Source organism: Oryctolagus cuniculus, chromosome 4, assembly GCF_051225735.1.
Source record: "Oryctolagus cuniculus isolate XC-2025 breed Fujian yellow rabbit chromosome 4, ASM5122573v1, whole genome shotgun sequence".
Classification (NCBI taxonomy): Eukaryota; Metazoa; Chordata; class Mammalia; order Lagomorpha; family Leporidae; genus Oryctolagus; species Oryctolagus cuniculus.
Window position 1 is genome coordinate 119211840 of NC_142870.1, and position 18666 is coordinate 119230505.

General features: G+C 40.9%; 1 protein-coding gene and 1 long non-coding RNA gene across 9 annotated transcripts in view; one reads left to right on the forward strand and one right to left on the reverse strand.

Annotated features, from left to right (window-relative positions):
* The window catches only part of SPTSSB (serine palmitoyltransferase small subunit B), a 40418-nt gene extending 23077 nt beyond the window's left edge, over nt 1-17341 (forward strand). For 5 of the 8 annotated variants that reach the window (XM_089331017.1, XM_051859103.3, XM_051859106.3 and 2 more), the window contains one exon: nt 16941-17341. In XM_089331017.1, the coding sequence (XP_089187143.1) occupies nt 16970-17200 (231 nt within the window). In that variant the 5' untranslated portion in view covers nt 16941-16969 and the 3' untranslated portion in view covers nt 17201-17341. Of the gene's footprint in view, nt 1-8432; nt 8540-16940 lie in introns of all 8 variants that reach the window. The other 3 variants (XM_089331018.1, XM_051859105.3, XM_017346890.4) reach the window with 1 other exon arrangement.
* The window catches only part of LOC149127086 (uncharacterized), a 97363-nt gene that overhangs the window by 2899 nt on the left and 75798 nt on the right, over nt 1-18666 (reverse strand). The window lies entirely within an intron of this gene.

Sequence of the window (18666 nt, forward strand, 5' to 3'; positions counted from 1 at the left end):
GTTGGAGGTGTCGCTCCCCCTCTTCATGGAGGAACGACACAGGACCCTGCGCTGTTCTTTTGTCTGCTCGGCCCTCCCCGGGTTTGCTGCTGGTTCTTCCCGGGTTGGCTACTATCCCTTCCACCTCCGTGGAAGGGCAGTTCCCCCTGGCCACATTCCCCACTTCCGCAGGGGAGCGGCACACCGCCGGCCGGCTCTCTCGAGGGCTGCACAGGTGTTCCCTCAGATGTTCCCCTTAGATGTTCCCCGGTGCATGCCGTCTCTCTCCTCCTTTATAGTCCTCCTCCGCCAATCCTAACTCGGCTGCCCACACACCGAGTACGCTGCTCTCCTCCAATCAGGAGCAAGTCCTACAGTTTATTAGTTGAACTGGAGGCAGCTGTGCGGAAACTGTTTACTTCTCTCCCATCGCCATATTGTGGGAGAGCAGATGCATAGAACAAGTCTTAATTCCAGTAACTCAGTCTAGTCCGGTTTGCTCCCCACAGGAGGATTGGAGGATCTGTCTCTCTCTCTCTCTCTCTCTCTCTCTGCCTTTCAAATAAATAAATCGTTTTTAAAAAGAGAAAGGATCCCATTCTCCTTCATTCTTTGTCTGGTCTTCATAATCTAGCAGTAATATATTAGTACAGTATGGTCACAATCATAACAGCAAACAATCATTTAGCCCTTCTTATGCATTACCCAAAATACTTTATATATTTTAATATTCACAGCAATTGAACAAATGAAGTTCTATTATCATTCCTGTTTCCCAGATGAGGAAACTGAGTGTCAGAGTGGTTAAAGACTTAGCCAGAATCACAATTACTAAGGAAAGAGCCAGGATTCATACCTAGACAGGTCCCAGAACCCCAGTTTGTAAACTGCACCCCTTTCCACTCATTAGGAGTCTTACTAAGCTCCCCGCCTCGTCACTGTCACACCCTGGGTTTCGATGTTTTCATCTTTAAAATGAGGATAGTTGGGGGGAGGCCTTTAGTGCAGCAGTTAAGACAGCATTTGGAATGCCCACATCCCATAACGAAGTACCTAGGCTCAAGTTCCAACTCTCCTACCAGTTCCAGCTTCCTGATAATATACACTTTGGGAGGCAGTAGGTGATGGTCTCTGCCAGTCCCATGGGACACTTGGGTTGAGTTTTTGGCTCCTCACTTTGGCTCAGCCTCAACTCACCACTGGGCATTTGGGAAGTGAACCAGTGGATGGAAGGTCATTCTCTCTCCATGTGTGTCTCTCTGCCTTTCAAGTAAATAAAAATAAATCAAATAAAAAATTTAAGAATAGGGATAATTTAAGTTAAGCATCTAGCCATTACCTGTCACACTGGCACTCAAAAATGCTGTTTCTGTTCCCCAGAGTTCCACACTGTCAGAAGAAATCTGTGTTTGCTTCCTACAGTGTGGTAATGATGTGGCTTAAAGCAACATAAATTGGTTCTGGAGGCCAGAAGTCTGAAATCAACATGTTGGTAGGGCCGTGCTCCCTCTGAAGTCTCTACAGAGAATGTTTCCCCATCTCTTCAGCTGCTGGTAACTCACAGGCATTCCTGCGACTGGTATCTCTCTAACTCCAACCTCTGCCTCTGTCTTCACCTGGCCTCCTCTGTGTCTTTCTCTTCTTTCTTTCTTTTTTATAAGATTTATTTGTTTGTTTGAAAGGCAGAGTTGAGAGAGAAAAAGAGAGAAAGAGAAAGAGAAAGAGAAAGAGATAGAGATAGAGATAGAGATAGAGATAGAGAGATTGTCCATCGTTGGTTCACTCCCTAGATGGCCACAACAGCCAGGGCTGAGCCAGGCTGAAGCCAGAAGCTTCATCCAGGTTACCACGTGGGTGGTAGGGGCCCAAGTACTTGGACCGTCCTCCACTGGCTTCCCAGGTGCATCAGCAGGAATGCTGGATTACAAGTAGAGCAGCTGGGACTTGAACCAGAATCCTTAAGAGATGCCTGTGTCACAGGCAGTGGCTCACCCACTATGCCATAATGCCAGCCACTGTGTCTTTCTCTTCTAAGGATGGTTGTCATTGGATTTAGGACTAGCCTGGGTAATCCAGGAACCTTTCTTGTCAAGATGCTTGACTTAATTTATCAACAAAGATCCTTCTTCCTAATAAGATCACTGATTCCAGGACATGGATATATCTCTTTGTTGTTTTTTTTTTTTTTTTTTTTTTTTTTTAATTTTTTGACAGGCAGAGTGGACAGTGAGAGAGAGAGACAGAGAGAAAGGTCTTCCTTTGCCGTTGGTTCACCCTCCAATGGCTGCCGCGGCTGGCGCGCTGCGGCCGGCGCACCGCGCTGATCCGATGGCAGGAGCCAGGAGCCAGGTGCTTTTCCTGGTCTCCCATGGGGTGCAGGGCCCAAGCACCTGGGCCATCCTCCACTGCACTCCCTGGCCACAGCAGAGGGCTGGCCTGGAAGAGGGGCAACCGGGACAGAATCCGGCGCCGCGACCGGGACTAGAACCCGGTGTGCCGGCGCCGCTAGGCGGAGGATTAGCCTAGTGAGCCGCGGCGCCGGCCGGATATATCTCTTTGAATGCCACCATCCAGTCTACTATAATATCTTAGTTCAAGTCTTTTTATATTTTGAGAGATTCCCTCAGGTAATCGTCCTGACAACAACCCTACATTTATTCAAAGAGGAAGTAAAATATTTCATCTCATCCAGTTTAGGCCTATAAAGTGCTCACAAAATATGTAGGGGGAACATACTTTTTAAGTATGTCCAGTTACCATTAGGCTTCCCCACATTTACCTGAGAACCCACTAGGTAGTAGGAAACAGATGGCTGTTGCCAATTTAACAGAGCAAGCTTGAGCTCACCACCCCTCCACCTTGCTCTGGAGCCTTGTGGGCAGCCATGTATTTGAGAGCAGGGGAAGGAGAATGAAACCAGCTGATAGGTCTATATTATTCCCCTAGGAAAACGAGAAATCCACATGGCTACATCATCAGCAAGACTTTCCTTGCTTTTGTTACTATATCATTTCAGTAATTCATCTCTAAATATAAGATTATACAATCCACTTCAAGTAATTTGACTTGCCTAAAAGCAGCGACATGACATGTTTTGGATGAATTCTATGAACTCTAGCCTTTCCCTTCTCACTCCCTCTCCCCATCCCTGAAACCACCTGACCTGGAACAAATCAGTGTAACCTATCAAGCAGGAAAATGTCCCTCGATCCAGTGATCGGCAGAGAAGGCACCTCCACAATACTGCTGACTTCCATGGCCCCTGGAGCCAGCCAAGCTCTCCACTCATTTTCTCAAAGCAGTAACAACTGAAATACAGAGGCAGGCCAGCTGAGGAGAGGGAAAGGAAGCATGCTGCGTTACTGCTGTCACAAAATCTCCTCGGTGAAAGTTTAACCTTGCTGATCACTACATAAGGAGCATTGAACCCATCACCCAAAGTTTTCCAGATGGCATAATAAGAAACAAAGACTAAACCAAAAGAAGCAGCAGGAGAAAGAAGGACAGGTACATAAGCAAACTCAAAAACAATTCTATAAGTATATTCGTTCAATATTACCAAAGGAAATTTCTAAGAAAATACAGTATTGGAAAATACTTTTGGAAAGGTCATGGTTGACCAGCTGCCTATACAAGCAGATTTGTCTTGGCAGAACTTTAGGAACAAGTTCTCAGGTGGTGTGCTTTTGACAAATCAGCATTTCAGCAATTCAACTTCTTCACCATCAAGTTGTTCCTCAGATAAAATATACTCATCAAACATAATGAGAAGTAGGGATGCAGTAAAGGTTTCATTTTTCATGGTGAGGCTTCTAAACCAGAGTCCTCAGAAGCACACAGCAAGCATCTCCTTTAAGAAACTGGGTTTGTGTCATTGGGGGAAGAAAAGAAAGGACAGAACTATCAACAGCACAGAACACAGCCACTAAGAATGGGGTTGATACTGACAGTAGAAAACTCATGTTACCTGAACAATTTAGCTGACTTTGCACTGCTATTCCCTCCTAAGTGCTCTGAGTACTGGGTCTTACAAGCCTTTTATTTCAAACTTTTCCAAAGCAGATAAGCATATCGGTGGGGGTTAAAAAGTTCATAGGAAACATGTATTATGAAAACACTGGCCAGCGCCGTGGCTCAATAGGCTAATCCTCCGCCTTGCGGCGCCGGCACACCGGGTTCTAGTCCCGGTCGGGGCACCGGATTCTGTCCCGGTTGCCCCTCTTCCAGTCCAGCTCTCTGCTGTGGCCTGGGAGGGCAGTGGAGGATGGCCCAGGTGCTTGGGCCCTGCACCCCATAGGAGAACAGGAGAAGTACCTGGCTCCTGCCATCAGATCAGCGCCTGTGTGCTGGCCGCAGCACACAGGCCGTGGCGGCCATTGGAGGGTAACCACTGGCAAAGGAAGATCTTTCTCTCTGTCTCTCTCTCTCACTGTCTAACTCTGCCTGTCAAAACAAAAACAAAACACTACACATAGATTTCTAATTTTTGCACCAAAGTAGACTTGTTTTTTAGTTCCATTTTCCATGAACTTTTCAAAAGTACCCTCATACCATAGAATTGATTATTCTTAAATAATCTTCTACAGAGGCAATTAGGCTACTAGATTTCACTGCTGCCTAAAAGAAACCTAAACACATCGACCCTCCTCCCAGAAGGTTCTGTGGGGTTCAGCAGTTCTGAGCTTTTCTCCTACATCCTGTAAACCAAGAAGAAGGAAGCCCACTTGGGAGCTGTAAAGTTATTCCTTGAAAATATTTGGAGTTGTTTACTCAGCTTTGGGTGGCACATCCATTTGAGTTTTCACTTTTTATTTCTAAAAACTGCTTGGCAGCGTTTGACAATAACAATATCTTCAAAAGGAAAATAAACACCCAGAAGCTATACACTTTCATTTTTCATAGGTAATAGTTATTACTTTTTTGAAAAAATAAGAATAAGAGGCTAGCGCTGTGGCATAGGAGGCTAAGCCTCCATCTGAAGCACTCACATACCATATGGGCATTGGTTCTTGTCCCTGCCACTCCTTTTCCAATATAACTCTTTGATTATGGCCTTGGAAAGCAGTGGAAGACGGCCCAAGTGCTTAGGACCCTGCACCCACATGGGAGACCGGGAAGAAGCACCTGGCTCCTGGCTTCGGATCAGCGCAGCTGCGGCCGTTGCGGCCATTTGGGGAGCGATCCAGTGGATGGAAGACCTTTCTCTGTGTCTCTTCCTCTCTCTCTCTGTAACTCTCTCAAATAAACAAATATAATCTTTAAAAAAAAGAATATACTCATCCTAAGAAATGAAATTGTAGCTAAACCTTGACTCTGAAGCTTATCTTTCCATGCCAGCATTGACAGAAATACTGCTGTTTCTTACTTAGGAACTGAAGGACACCAGGAACAAGGCCAGACGTACTTGTGTACCCCCATCCCTCACACATTTCTCTTTCTGTTGGGGACAGCCACCCACTGCTAATGTACTTGCCACTGATTTTACTTTCCAAATGCACCATCTTTTTGACAGCCATACAAATTTGAGATTTATCTAATCTGAATTTAGTATTCCCTAAATTATTATGAGAATTTTTGTTATACCAAAATCCCAAATTTTCCCATCCAAAAGTCATTAATTCAAAAATTCCTTTGTAGTCTGTCAGGATATGCCAAAAAAACAAGGACCACTTTGAAATCACTCAACACACAGTATGTTATACAATAGCGCCCCTTCACAGTTGGACTGGAAATACATGTTCTCTGTTGTTTTGCCTTTGCTAGCACTCAAGGAAACTGGAGGTAATGATGCTAGCTTGGGCAGTCATGACACACTCTACTGTTGTGCATAATACAAGCAGCACTATACCAATAGCAATTTGGCTAAAATGTTGGTGAAATCTTCTTCCTTTCAGTACATTATTTCAGTAGTTCACTTCTAAGTAGAAGATTTTAAATTTATTTAGAGTAACTTAGTTGCCTAATAGCAATAACATGCTTTGACTTAAAATTGTTTCTTCCTCTCTGGAGAGTCTGTAGAATTATTCAACTGACTCACAAATGTGTAGATAATGTTTTGTAACTGCCCCACAGTTATTTGATTTTCTTCCCCTTAAATCATCAAAAACTTTCAAGGAGATTTTTAAGCTCTGCCTAAAGACTTAGACACCAGACACTCACTCTTGGGTTGACTTCTATATTAACTGTGCTGTAATATGATAAGCTGATTGTCAAAGGAAGGCTGGCAAATATACTAAGATGGAAAGGGAATTCCCGGGAAGGTGGGAAGCAAGGATGGAGCTTTCTATGGAACACAGAAAACATTGGGATCACCCAGAGAAAATTTTGAGCAAGATATCTGGACACTGAGAAACCAGGAAATTTTACTGCTGTGCCTAATTCTTATATAGATACAATACAAAGTTGAGCCATTTATATAAATTAAAGCACATTCAAGTCTCTTATGCAATAAGGCATTGTGGGCCTTTGTGAATCAAATTGTGGTAACATGAAGAAACAGCTTGTGATTAAGTCCCCAAACAAGAACCATCATGTAAGGTTGTGCAGTGCACAGCCCACATAATAATATATGATGACTCTGCTTGAGACACAGTAGAAAATTTGTTAAGAGATTGCAATGCGGGGCCAGCATTGTGGCATAGAAGGTTAAAGCCCTGGCCTGAAGCGCCAGCATCCCATATGGGCGCCGGTTCTAGTCCCAGCGCTCCTCCTTCTATCCAGCTCTCTGCTGTGGCCTGGAAAAGCAGAAGATGGTCCAAGTCCTTGGGCCCCTGCACCCACGTAGGAGACCCAGAAGAAGCTCCTGCCTCCTGGCTTCAGATCGGCGCAGCTCTGGCCGTTGCGGCCACCTGGGGAGTGAACCAGTGGACGGAAGACCTCTCTCTCTGTCTCAACCTCTCTCTGTAACTCTTTCAAATAAATAAAATAAATATTTAAAAAAAGAGAGAGATTGCAATGCCTTTCAACTACTGCTATGAGATAATAGCTATATATATATGCCTTGGTATTTTTTAAATGTACTAGGCAACTCAATTAGTAAACATAAGTGAGGGATGGAATTTTTTTCCTGTAAAATAAACAAAATATTTCACTGTTGAATTAACAATCATAGGATATTATATACTTTTTAAAGATTTATTTCTTTGAAAGTCTGAATTCAAGAGAGAGGGGGAGAGACAGAGAGCGATCTTTCATCTGTTGGGTCATTCCCCAGAAGGCTGCAACAGCCAGGGCTGGGCCAGGCCAAAGCCAGGAACCAGGAGCTTCATCTGCGTCTCCCATCTGGTGCAAGGACCCAAGGACTTGAGCACTTTCTGAGTCTATAATTTAGTAAAATATTGAAAATATTTTTAAGTTGTACCAATCCGCTAGAAATAACAGGTGCAACTATTTCTATTATTTCTAAAGAGTCAAAATATTCACCCCTACACTGCTTACTATGTCACCAAGACAGGTTTAGAGGCAATTAGCAATTATGATCTTGGAACTTTCACAAGCACACAAAGTAAAATAAATAAATAAAGAGAAAGGTGATGGTGCTCAAGGTAATAAAAGAAGGGGAGGGAAAGGAAAGAAGGGGAAAGCTGCCATAGAATTCAGAATTCAGGTCTCCAGATTTCCCCAACCTGAGATTTTTTGCCATTAGAGCCACTTTTCTATGTACCAATCTTAAATTAGTACTCACCTAAAGTAAGCACTTGCAAAAGCTATTTTAATGGGATTTAAAAACACTTTACAAGTGTTTCTTATTCCCCACAGAGTCCATGAACTTTTAACATTATGAGAAAATCAAAAGGCATTTGTTTGTTATTATATATATATATATATATAGTGCCAGCTCCCTTCCATCTTTCAAAAAGACAAATTGTACTGAATTTTCAGAAAACAATCTATTTGAAATGCATTGCCTGAAAGAAGACAATGAAAATTCATAAACACCTTGTCTGGGGCTCCCATCGTGCCATGGAAATATTTAAAAAATCCAAATATGGTTCTTCCTCTCAACAAACTTTACAATTCAGTCAGTCAAACAGCCAACCCAACAACTCAGCAGCCTGAACCTAGGGATAAAAACAAGAATACCACACATTTCTTGTATTCAAAAACCTCACAGTTTAATGGGGAAGCAGGTTGTCCACGGCTAATTGTAATACAGTGTAAGTAAATGTTGTTTCAATGGTAACACTTAAAAGAAAGCAATATATTTTCATAGAGTGGGAAGCATTTTCTGAGAATGTTTCATAGAAGAGAGGATATAGAGGTACGTCTTGAAAGTAAATAAGGATTTTCTCTGGCAAAGAATGAGTATAAGGAATGCCTATGAAAATGAAATAACACAAACTAACATGGGTGCTTGAGAATCCATGGCAATTAGCAGGAGAGTTGAGAAACAAATTTGGAGACGAGAGGTAGCTCAACTGTGCAGGGCTTTAAACAAATGTTTCATTTTACAGGAAATGAAGGGCCATGGAAGGTTTTGAAGCACAGGAATGAGCTATAGTTTGAAAAGTTAATTCTAGCAACAGTGTGGAAGATTGTAAGGTGAAAAGGAGACAAGTTGGTAAGCTGTTTTATTCGCCCAAGAAAGAGGAGGGAGTCAACAGCACTCTCCAGTAAAGTGCTGTGCAATGATGAAAATATGCCTATGCCGTTCAGTGTGGTAGCCACCAGCTAGCAATGCACTAGAAATTCAGACTGCCCCAAGTGACTGCTGGCTGCCAGACTGGGCAGTGCAGAGACAGAGATGCTAGCAAGCATTAAAAGGGTTTTTCCAACATGTTGCTATTGGTGGGCTAAGAAATCAGTGAAATAGTTCATAATTGGGATATCTTTTAATGAAAGAAGAAAATAAAACAGCACCTGGTAGACTACAACAAGAATAAATATAATAGGGCACACAATATTAGTATGCAACACAAACTAAGTAAATTTGGATATATTTCTTTCAATTTCATGACTATATATCTGTGTGTGCCTGGATCATAATGTTAACTTTATTTTTTCCTCTGTTGTGTTTTAAAACATTTAAAGCTAGTCCAATATAGAATATCCACATGTGGAGTTATTGGGGAAAGCTTTCAAGAAGGAAAGAATAGCACAAGCAAAGTTCAGTGGAGTTCAGAACCAGGAGAATTCTGGGCCTTTCAGGGTTTTCTTAATAGTTATTTTTCCTCTGACTTTTTCATTTTTATTTATTGATTTTCAGGTTTTTTGAAAGGCAGAGAGACAGACAGATATTGATCTTCTATCCACTGTTTCATTCCCCAAATGCTCAAAAACAGCCAGGCTGGGCCAGGCCAAAAAAAAAGGGGGGGCCCAGAACTCCATTCAGGTCTCCCACGAGGATGACAGGGGTCCAAGTACTTGAGCCATCTTCTGCTGCTTCACAGGATGCAAACTAGCGGGAAGCTGGATCAGAAGCAGAGGAGGCAGGACTCAAATCTAGGCACTCTAATATTGTCTACAGGCATCCCAAGAAGTGATGATTACTGTGCCAAATGCCTACCCCTGCTTTGACTTCTTAAACAGACTTTGTGATTTAGAACAATTTTAGATTTACAGAAAAATCAAGAAAATACTACACAACATTCTTTAAACTCTCACATTAATGTAACACATTTGTTAAAATTAATAAGACAGTATTGATAAATTCTTGTTCACTAAATTCCTTACTTTATTCAGATTTCCTTAGTTTTTTTATTTATTTATTTTTATTTATTTATTTATTTGACAGGCAGAGTGGACAGTGAGAGAAAGACAGAGAGAAAGGTCTTCCTTTTGCCATTGGTTCACCCTCCAATGGCCACCGCGGCCAGTGCGTTGTGGCTGGTGCACCGTGCTGATCCAAAGGCAGGAGCCAGGTGCTTCTCCTGGTTTCCCATGGGGTGCAGGGCCCAAGCACTTGGGCCATCCTCTACTGTACTCCTGGGCCACAGCAGAGGGCTGGCCTGGAAGAGAGGCAACCGGGACAGAATCCGGTGCCCCGACTGGGACTAGAACCTGGTGTGCCCGAGCCGCTAGGCAGAGGATTAGCCTATTGAGCTGCGGCACCGGCCAGATTTCCTGTTTTTACATAACGTCCTATCTGTCCCAGAATTCCAACTGAGATGCCACATAACAGTTGGTCATCATGTTTCTTAGGCTCCTCTGGGCTATGACAGTTTTTCACACTTTGCCTATTTTTTGATGACCTTGAAAATTTTGAGGAGTACTCATCATGCATCTTGTAGGATGCCCTTCTGTTGGAATTTGTCTGAATGTTTTTTCATGAATAGACTGAAGTTATGAATTATTGAAATGCCATTTTCATAACATTATATTATGTACACATAATATCAACATGTTAATCACTGTCATGTTGACTTGATCAACTGATTGATCATCAGTCTGCTCTACTATGATTTATTGTTTTTAATCTCCCTTTCTATGCCATCTCTTTGGAGAGAAATCACTACATTCCTAATTTTTAAAAAATTATTTACGTAATGAAAGGATCTCATTGAACTCTTTCCAAAGAAAGCTACTTCTGAGTGCAGACACAGTCTCTTGAGATAAAGCATCTCTCTATGCAAAAGGCAGAAGAGTTTTTAGCACTTCTCAGGTTTTCAGGTACCAATTATGAAATAAAAAACATCAAGTGATTAAAGTAGAATTCCAAAATGAGATGGGAAGGAGTCAACCCAAAATCAATTGTGTATCCTTTTGACTTTCCAGCTCTGAATGCTGATGTTTTAGAAGTAAATTTAACCCAAAATGTATTAGGCCTATTTTTTCTTTTGCCCCCCAAAGAAAATGATTTTTAGAGAAGGAAATCCCCCCATTGAGAAATCCCAGCAGTTTAGAGTATGTTTCTCTAGGTAGGAGACGATTACAGGATCACATCTGTAAAACTCCCAAGGTAAATGCCGTGTCGAATCACCTGGTACTCCTCTTTCAGTTTCCCAATTTCCTAACATTCCTATTCCCAGGGACAGAAAACAGCATCATCTCAGAACTTCCTCAGCCTCCTCCCCTCACTGGGTTCTCATCTTGTGACTCATATACATGTTAACACATGTGTTTTTAAACTGTTGCATTTATCCACTATCTCCTCCATTCGGGCTGGAACGAAGTCCTGCCCTGAGTAATATGGGTCATAAACTGGGCCTTCTTCCCAGTCTGGTACAGGAGGTGAAACTTTACCTCCTTCCCCACCGCACACAAATCTAGTGAGAGAAACATCATCTCCTGTAGATTAAAGGGTAGTGACAGATTTTAAAAGAGTATTGAACTCCTCATTGAATTATGAGGTAGTTATTTAGGGTCTTCCTACTTCTTTAAATTTCCCATGGTTCAAGTATCCCTATCTACTCAATGCGGTCTCTTTGGTTCCCAAGTTTCTAATAATCTTGCTCTTCTTTCTGCCTCCCAACCCAACACCTATCTAGCAATGCTGAACAAAGCTCTGCTTTCATCCACACTGGAATATAAGTTCCCGAGACGTACCTTAGATCTTGCCAGTTCCCAGCATTATGGGAAATAAATGGGCATCCCAACCTTTAGTTGCCGGGCAAGAATCTAAACTACAGTCTCAGACAAAAAGCCTTGCATACAGGAGGGATAGGGGAAACTGAGAGAAGGTGATGACTACCTGAAATATATATGAACTCAGCTGAGTCCTCATCCTTGAGGACAGTGATCATGATGGTCTTGGTCACAATGGACTAGCCAGTTCCCAGTGCAATTCCTAGAGAGAAGGTTTTTTCCAGTTAGATGCTAAGCACATCCTCTATATGCAAGTCCCTGAGACTGAAGCTTCATTGTTATGAATGCTGCTCTTCACAGCAGCCCAAAGAAGTAGGAATTATTATCTTTACTCTTTACAGGTGCCACCTGGTTCTAAGTTACCTACAGGTAATTAATTTCATGGCATTTCTGGCCATCTTATTTCCCTAAACTCAGCTTGTTCCTGAGCATTTTTCATGCCCTTTCTCCCATTTAATGCCACGTCCTTTCCCCCACTTCAGGGTTCCATGTCTCACTGCACATTTGCTCCATGCTCCACTTTGCCGCTGCCTGGGGTAGCACCTCCTGCTGCAGTGTCCCTGGCGCAGAGTCTGTCTGGGGCCATTGCTATTCAGAAACCACACAGTACTCAAAATCATTTGCTCAATGACTGAGTGAATTCTCCTGCTCATGTTACACATCAAACTATCTGAAGTATTTTTTAATCTTGCGCATAGTACCACATGAGATAATAAAATAGACTCACAGAAAGGAGAAATATATTGCCTAAGCAAATCTAGATCCTAAAATTGTTCATATTCTAACAATAGGCTACAGGAGCTGGCTTACCAAAATAATAACCAACTCTTGCCTTTCTCATCTTTTCATAGGAAATAACAAATAATCTTTAACATTGCTTCCTATCAATAAAGGGAAGAGGAATCAAAAAGTGGGGAACAGCTCATGGTTTTTGTGGACTGGCTATTAGACTTCATTAGACTGATGTGTGATGTGACAATAAAAGAACTTTTCAAGGTCAGAGCTGGCTGCTTAGACGGCTGGGAAATGATACCAGGGGGTATGGAAACTGGCAAGAAATTTTTAAAAATGAATTCCTTAAACTGTTAGCAGTATAAAGTATATTTTAAATGGCCAGGTTTCAAATAATTGTAGATTTGGGGTACTTGTAATAAACACCTTACCAGGAACCCACCTTTGGTTTGTAAGATGAGGGTACTTTTAAAAAGTAATGAAAAGTGGAATTAAAAGATAATTTGGGAAGGAATTTTGCACAGTGGTTAGACTGCTGCTTGGGACACTGTTTCCCATATTTGAGCACCTGGGTTCAAGTTCTGGCTGTGCTCCCAATTCCAGTTTCCTGCTCATGTGCACTCTGGAAGGTGCCAGGTGATGGCTCAAGTATTTGGCTCCCTGCCACTCACAAAGGAAACTTAGGTTGAGTTCCTAGCTCCTGGCCCAGTGCTGGCTGTTTTAAGCATTTGGGGAATAAACCAGAAGATGGGCAATCTCCCCCCACCCCCGTGTGTGTGTGTGTGTGTGTGTGTGTATGTGTGTGTGTGTGTGTGTGCCTTTCAAATAAAATTTATAAAAGATAAGTTTGTTTTGGTGCAAAAAAAATCTTGAAAGCCATACATAGTTTATTCATACTTTGGATTTTCCATGAACGTTTTGAAGTCCTCTTATAGTTGTCAATATAATTTTTATCTGTTGTTTCTTTGAGTGAGTGACTAGTGAGTGAATGAATGACTTAGCAGCATAGAACAATGAACTTGGATCATCTCAGTTTCTAAAGTTCAGGAAACTAGAGACAGCCTCCAGCTCAGAGTTCCTCAAAAAGCTGGAATCAAAGATGTCTGCTGGGGCTACCCAAGCAAGAAATTTAATTTTAAAAGAGAAAGAAATGGCCAAGAGATTAATTAGCACATTTTTAAAAGCTGCTGTGTAGAGGGAGAAGGTCAATTATATTTCTAAGTGAGCAAGATTACCTCATTTGTAAAAATGAAAAGAGTATTAAGAATATTTTAAACAGATTCTCAGTACACAGTTGATTCTGAATGAGTAATGCCCATGGGGAGATTTTCTGAAGCACTCGATATCCAAAATCATTTCAACTTAGCTTTAGAATGCAGCATGACCATGTGAGCATACAGTTTCCTCCTCTTAAACCCACTGCAACACTCCCTGTGAAAAACCGCCAGGTCTCCTTGACTTCTAGGTGAAAGACAGAAGAGGCAGCTGTCCAGCTCAGCTGCTGGCCTCACGCCGGCCATTTCCACCTCAAGTTTATCCCATTCCTTGGTCCCTGTGCCCCATTCCCTGGCCCTGTTGACCACCTTCCAAGCTCCTTCCCACCTCTAACCTTTGCACAAGCCACTCCTTCTGTCCTGGCCATTCTCCCCATTTCTATGTCCATTTTCTCAGTTTGACTCATATTCAGGCCTTGAATTGTACCTCAAATGTGTCTTCCTCACCTCCTCACACCCGCTCTTCCTGCTCACATGGCAACAGATTCCTCACAGCCCTGTGTATAGACTGTCCTCTTCCATTAGACCACTACTTGTAGTTGATAATTATAAATGTATGTATATAATTTGTTTTCTGTTTCCCCATCTGTTCCACGCTTCCTAAGGGGATGGACTGTGTCTGTCAGCCATTATCTCACCTTCTCCCAGCATAGCTTGGCCCTGGATACTTAATGGTTGGACTCCACACTCCTGGTCAGTTACCTGGCACTGCCCCAGACTCTGTTGGGATAATAGTAGGAAGCAGTTACTATGAATACGATTTTAAAAATTGAGTTTCGTTTGAAATATACTGTTGCCTAGTGGGTAGCCTAAAAGCTCAAATGGTGCTAACTCCTATTTGTCACTGCTTCAGTCTATCAGTGGGAAATCTCAGTTGCTTGGACAGTATACCTCACTGAAATTATCATTCTGCCACAGTTTGAATGTCCATGTCCGTTCCAAAGTCTATGTTGAAGCTTGAAGCTTAAACTCTAGTGCAATAGTAAGAAGAGATGAGGCCCCTAGGAGGTGACTAGGCCATGAGGGTTCCTCTCTGGAGAATGGGATTAAGGCTCTTATGAAAGAGGTTTCACAAAGCTTTGGGCCTTTTTGCCCTCCCATCTTTTCCCTCATGTAAGGACACAGCATTCTGGGCACCACGTTGGAAGCAGAGACTAGTGTACCAAAGACTGAATCTCATGTCACTTTGATTTGAAATTTCTAACCTCTGGAACTGTGAAAAGTCCATTTCTATTGCTTATGAATTACCCAGTCTCAGGTATTATGTACTGTGTCACATACAGACGTACACACTTCTATCAATCATTTTCTTCTAGCCCTGACCCTATTCACTTTTCTGTTTTTCTACAACTAGAGATAGAAGAAAGAAAGAAGGATGGAGTTAACTTCTCCCTGAAAGCCACCTTCCAGGACCAGACATTTAAATGCAATCATTTAGTTCTCATTCTGTCTTCTGGAAAAGATGGGAGGTTGATTTTCTTTTCATAGGAAAGTAAAAATGCTTTGGCATTGAATTATCCATTTATCTTAATGATTCTGGCCATTATTACAGATAATTGCCACCTGGTGACATAGACTTTGTATTTTAAATTTTTGTGGAAATGACCTCTACCAAATGGATTACTTTTATTATCAAAGCCAAATTTCATGAAAATTAATAATAGCTAATTGTATTCTACTTTGGGGTCATGAGTGCTGTATAATTCTAAGTTGGTCATCTGCCATTCATTCATTCAAAAAATATTTAATAATGATAATATTTAGGCCAGGTATTGTCCTAGAATATACAGCACAAGGATCAGTGAGAGTCTTCCTATATTCTAAGCAGTACACAGTCTTATAGAGCAAGAGTATCTAGCTTTCACTCAAAAGAGTATTAGCAAAAAAGAAAGAGACAGAGAGAACCTTCTGAGATCAGAAAATAGAAATGCTCTTCAAAACATTTTAACTGGAATTGGAATAGTAAAAGTTATCAAAGCAGACTTTGAGGATGTGACATCATCATGTCCTTAGGGGTGGGCAGAAAAGGCACAAAGATGATTTTGTGTTTTTCTTTATGAAAGCTTTAAGCTCTTCCAAGTGCTTTCTCTAAAAATGATAGGAACTCTCCCTTCTGAGAAAATTTTTATGTGGTTATAAATATTGTCCCATCTGACAGCCAATAGAATACACTTATATGGTTTTTATAGGTTCTGTACCCTGAAATCAAATGACCACCCACATGTTCAGTGATTCACTAGAAGGGTTTGTGAGACTCAATATGAATTTGCACTCACATTTAAGGGATATTACTGAAAGAATATGCATGTCTAGCACTGTGGCACAGAGGGTAAAGCTGCCCCCTGCAGCACCAGCATCCCATGTACATGCCAGTTCAAGTCCCGGTTGCTCTACTTCCAATCCAGCTCCTTGCTATGTTTTTGGGAAAGCAGTGGAAGATGACCCAAGTACTTGGGTCCCTGAACCCACAGGTTCAGAAAAAGCTCCTGGCTCCTGGCTTTGGGCAGCCCAGCTCCAGATCTTTCTCTCTCTCTCTCTCTCTCACTCCATCTCTGTGTAACTGCCTGTCAAATAAATAAATAAATCTATAAGAGAGAGAGAGAGAGAGAGAAATGCAATGGAATCGACAAGGAAGAAAGAGGTAGAACCCAGAGGAATCCATGTTCAGGCTTCTGATGTTCCCATGAGTAGACCTATTAAGTGTGCTCCTTTCTCTCCCAGCAATAGGTGCAGTAATGTATAAGATTGTGCAGTGTTTCTGCCTGGGAAGCCCACCAGAGACTCAGCACTCGAGTTTTACATTTGCACTGGTCATACGGGTACCCTTTGCCTGGCAATTACCAAAATTCCCGATTTTCAGAACATAGTAGATATTCACTGTAAATTACATTGCCTGTACAGTGTAGGTACAGTGAATCATGTTTATCTATTAGTGAGTGAAGAGAACATTACAAAAACCAAGTTCCCGGAGGCCTGCCAAGGCCAAACTTGCCAGCAGTTCCTCTATAGGTAGCAACGTCAGGCTTGCTATACCATTTGGTGTATCTTCTACCAGAATCAATGTTGCAGGAAACAGAAAAGCTCACATTTGTGACTCTCATTTACATGGCTAAAGAAAATGTAATTAGCCTCAGCTTTTAGGTACTATTATTACTAGAATTATTATTAGCAATTATTTTCAGATAGGTACTATCATTGTCATAATGCTATTATTTGTAATTTCAATCTAATTATTAGTAGTGGCAATATTATTAATTTCTATAATTGATAGAGTCTGTATTATTTCTACAAAATATTCAAATTAATAATCCATTCAATGATATTTAACATTCTTTAAACGATCCTAACATACTGAGATCATGATAATTTAAAGAGATTCTGTGTTTGGTTCCTTATTTGATTTTTCTTCTCATCTGTTATCTTCTTTAACAGAACAGACTCTCTGAAACTTGAAGCCAACCATGGATTTCAGACGTGTGAAGGACTATTTCTCCTGGCTCTACTATCAATACCAAATTATTAGCTGCTGTGCTGTCTTGGAGCCCTGGGAGCGATCTATGTTCAACACCATTTTACTAACCATTTTTGCTATGGTGGTGTATACTGCCTATGTCTTCATCCCAATCCACATTCGCCTGGCTTGGGAATTTTTCTCAAAAATATGTGGTTATCACAGTACAATTTCTAACTGATCTGTTTTCATTCTGTGAAACAGCACTGGAGATTCATATATCGCTTACAACTTATTGATTTAGGTGACTCCTAGGTCATTCTTCCACTATCTGATCTGAAAGGCCCACCTCTGCACACACTCTAATCCCCTGCCTGGAGTGTGAGACCAGTGTCTCTTTGGGTTCTCTTGTATGTTGTACATCAGACTACAGATAAGACAATGACTTTACCTCACATACCATCACCATCTTCTCCCACCACAATACATGATTTTAGGAGTTTTTTTCCACTAGCTCAATTTCACTTAAATTTTTCTGAAAAATAGTCTCCTAAGAGACCTATCAGATCCTATTTAAAATGTTCTCTTGGTGGTTATTCTATACTGAAGAACATATTACACGTACATACACAATCTCTATAGGCTACTGTCAAAAGTATCCTATACTTGTTTACAATATATAAAAAGATGTGAGTTAATTAAATGGACCCCCTAAAATCTTATTTTCTAATGAACTGCTGATATCTGAAATTCTTTTACTTTAAATGCAGAAGATGGGTTGGGGTAATCATTTCCTTTCAGACATGATTCCTGAATAGTTTCCAAGGCCTCTAAAAGTCTGACTTTATAAGGGTTTAAAATCAACCATGTTGATTTTAGATAACCAAGTAAGTATTATAATACGAAATAATTTTAAGTGTAAGAAACGAAGTACAATCAAAGTAAATTCAGATATTGTGACTTGTGATGTTCCTTGTTTTGCATGATGCTGGGGAAAATGGAGAGAGAAACTGTTTTCTTTCTGTGCTTTCACTCAGTGGAGAAAAAAAAAGCATGTACTGGGCTACAGAATGAAAAGCTAATAAATAGGCTGGAAGTAATATTCTACCAGCAGGAACTCGACAGCTCCAGTTAAATGCTTTGATACAGTGATTCCTTTGCAGAACAGAAACAAGATTTATTAAATTTCTTTCAAAGTGTTTATCTTAAAAATAAATATGTTTTTAATTATATTGCTGAATCAAATATGAATGCCAAAGACCAAGCTTTGCAGTTTTTCTTTCCTCTCAATAATATTAGTGTTAGTAATTCTGGAGGGTAAAAATGTAAATAGACTTTGGACAATATTTGCACCCTTGTTTTTGTTATGGAAAAAAATTCCAAGGAGAGCTACAGAGAAAGATGTATGGTACACCAAATTAACTTGCACATTTGTGAAAAAAAGCATGTTTTGAAGAAAAGCTAGATATGAATATGTATTTGTTGACTTTTGAAAAATAAAGTTTAATTTTTAAGTAAAATTTTCACTTCTTAATTTTAAGTAAACTTTCCATTTCTTTTTCTTCACATGGCACTAAATATATAGGTGGTATATTATATTTATCCCCCAACTTATCCTTTATTAATAATCCAATGTGACAATTGATCTTAAAATGGTAAAGTAAAACTAACACTTGTCAAAGGACTTCTCATGATGGATGTATTTTC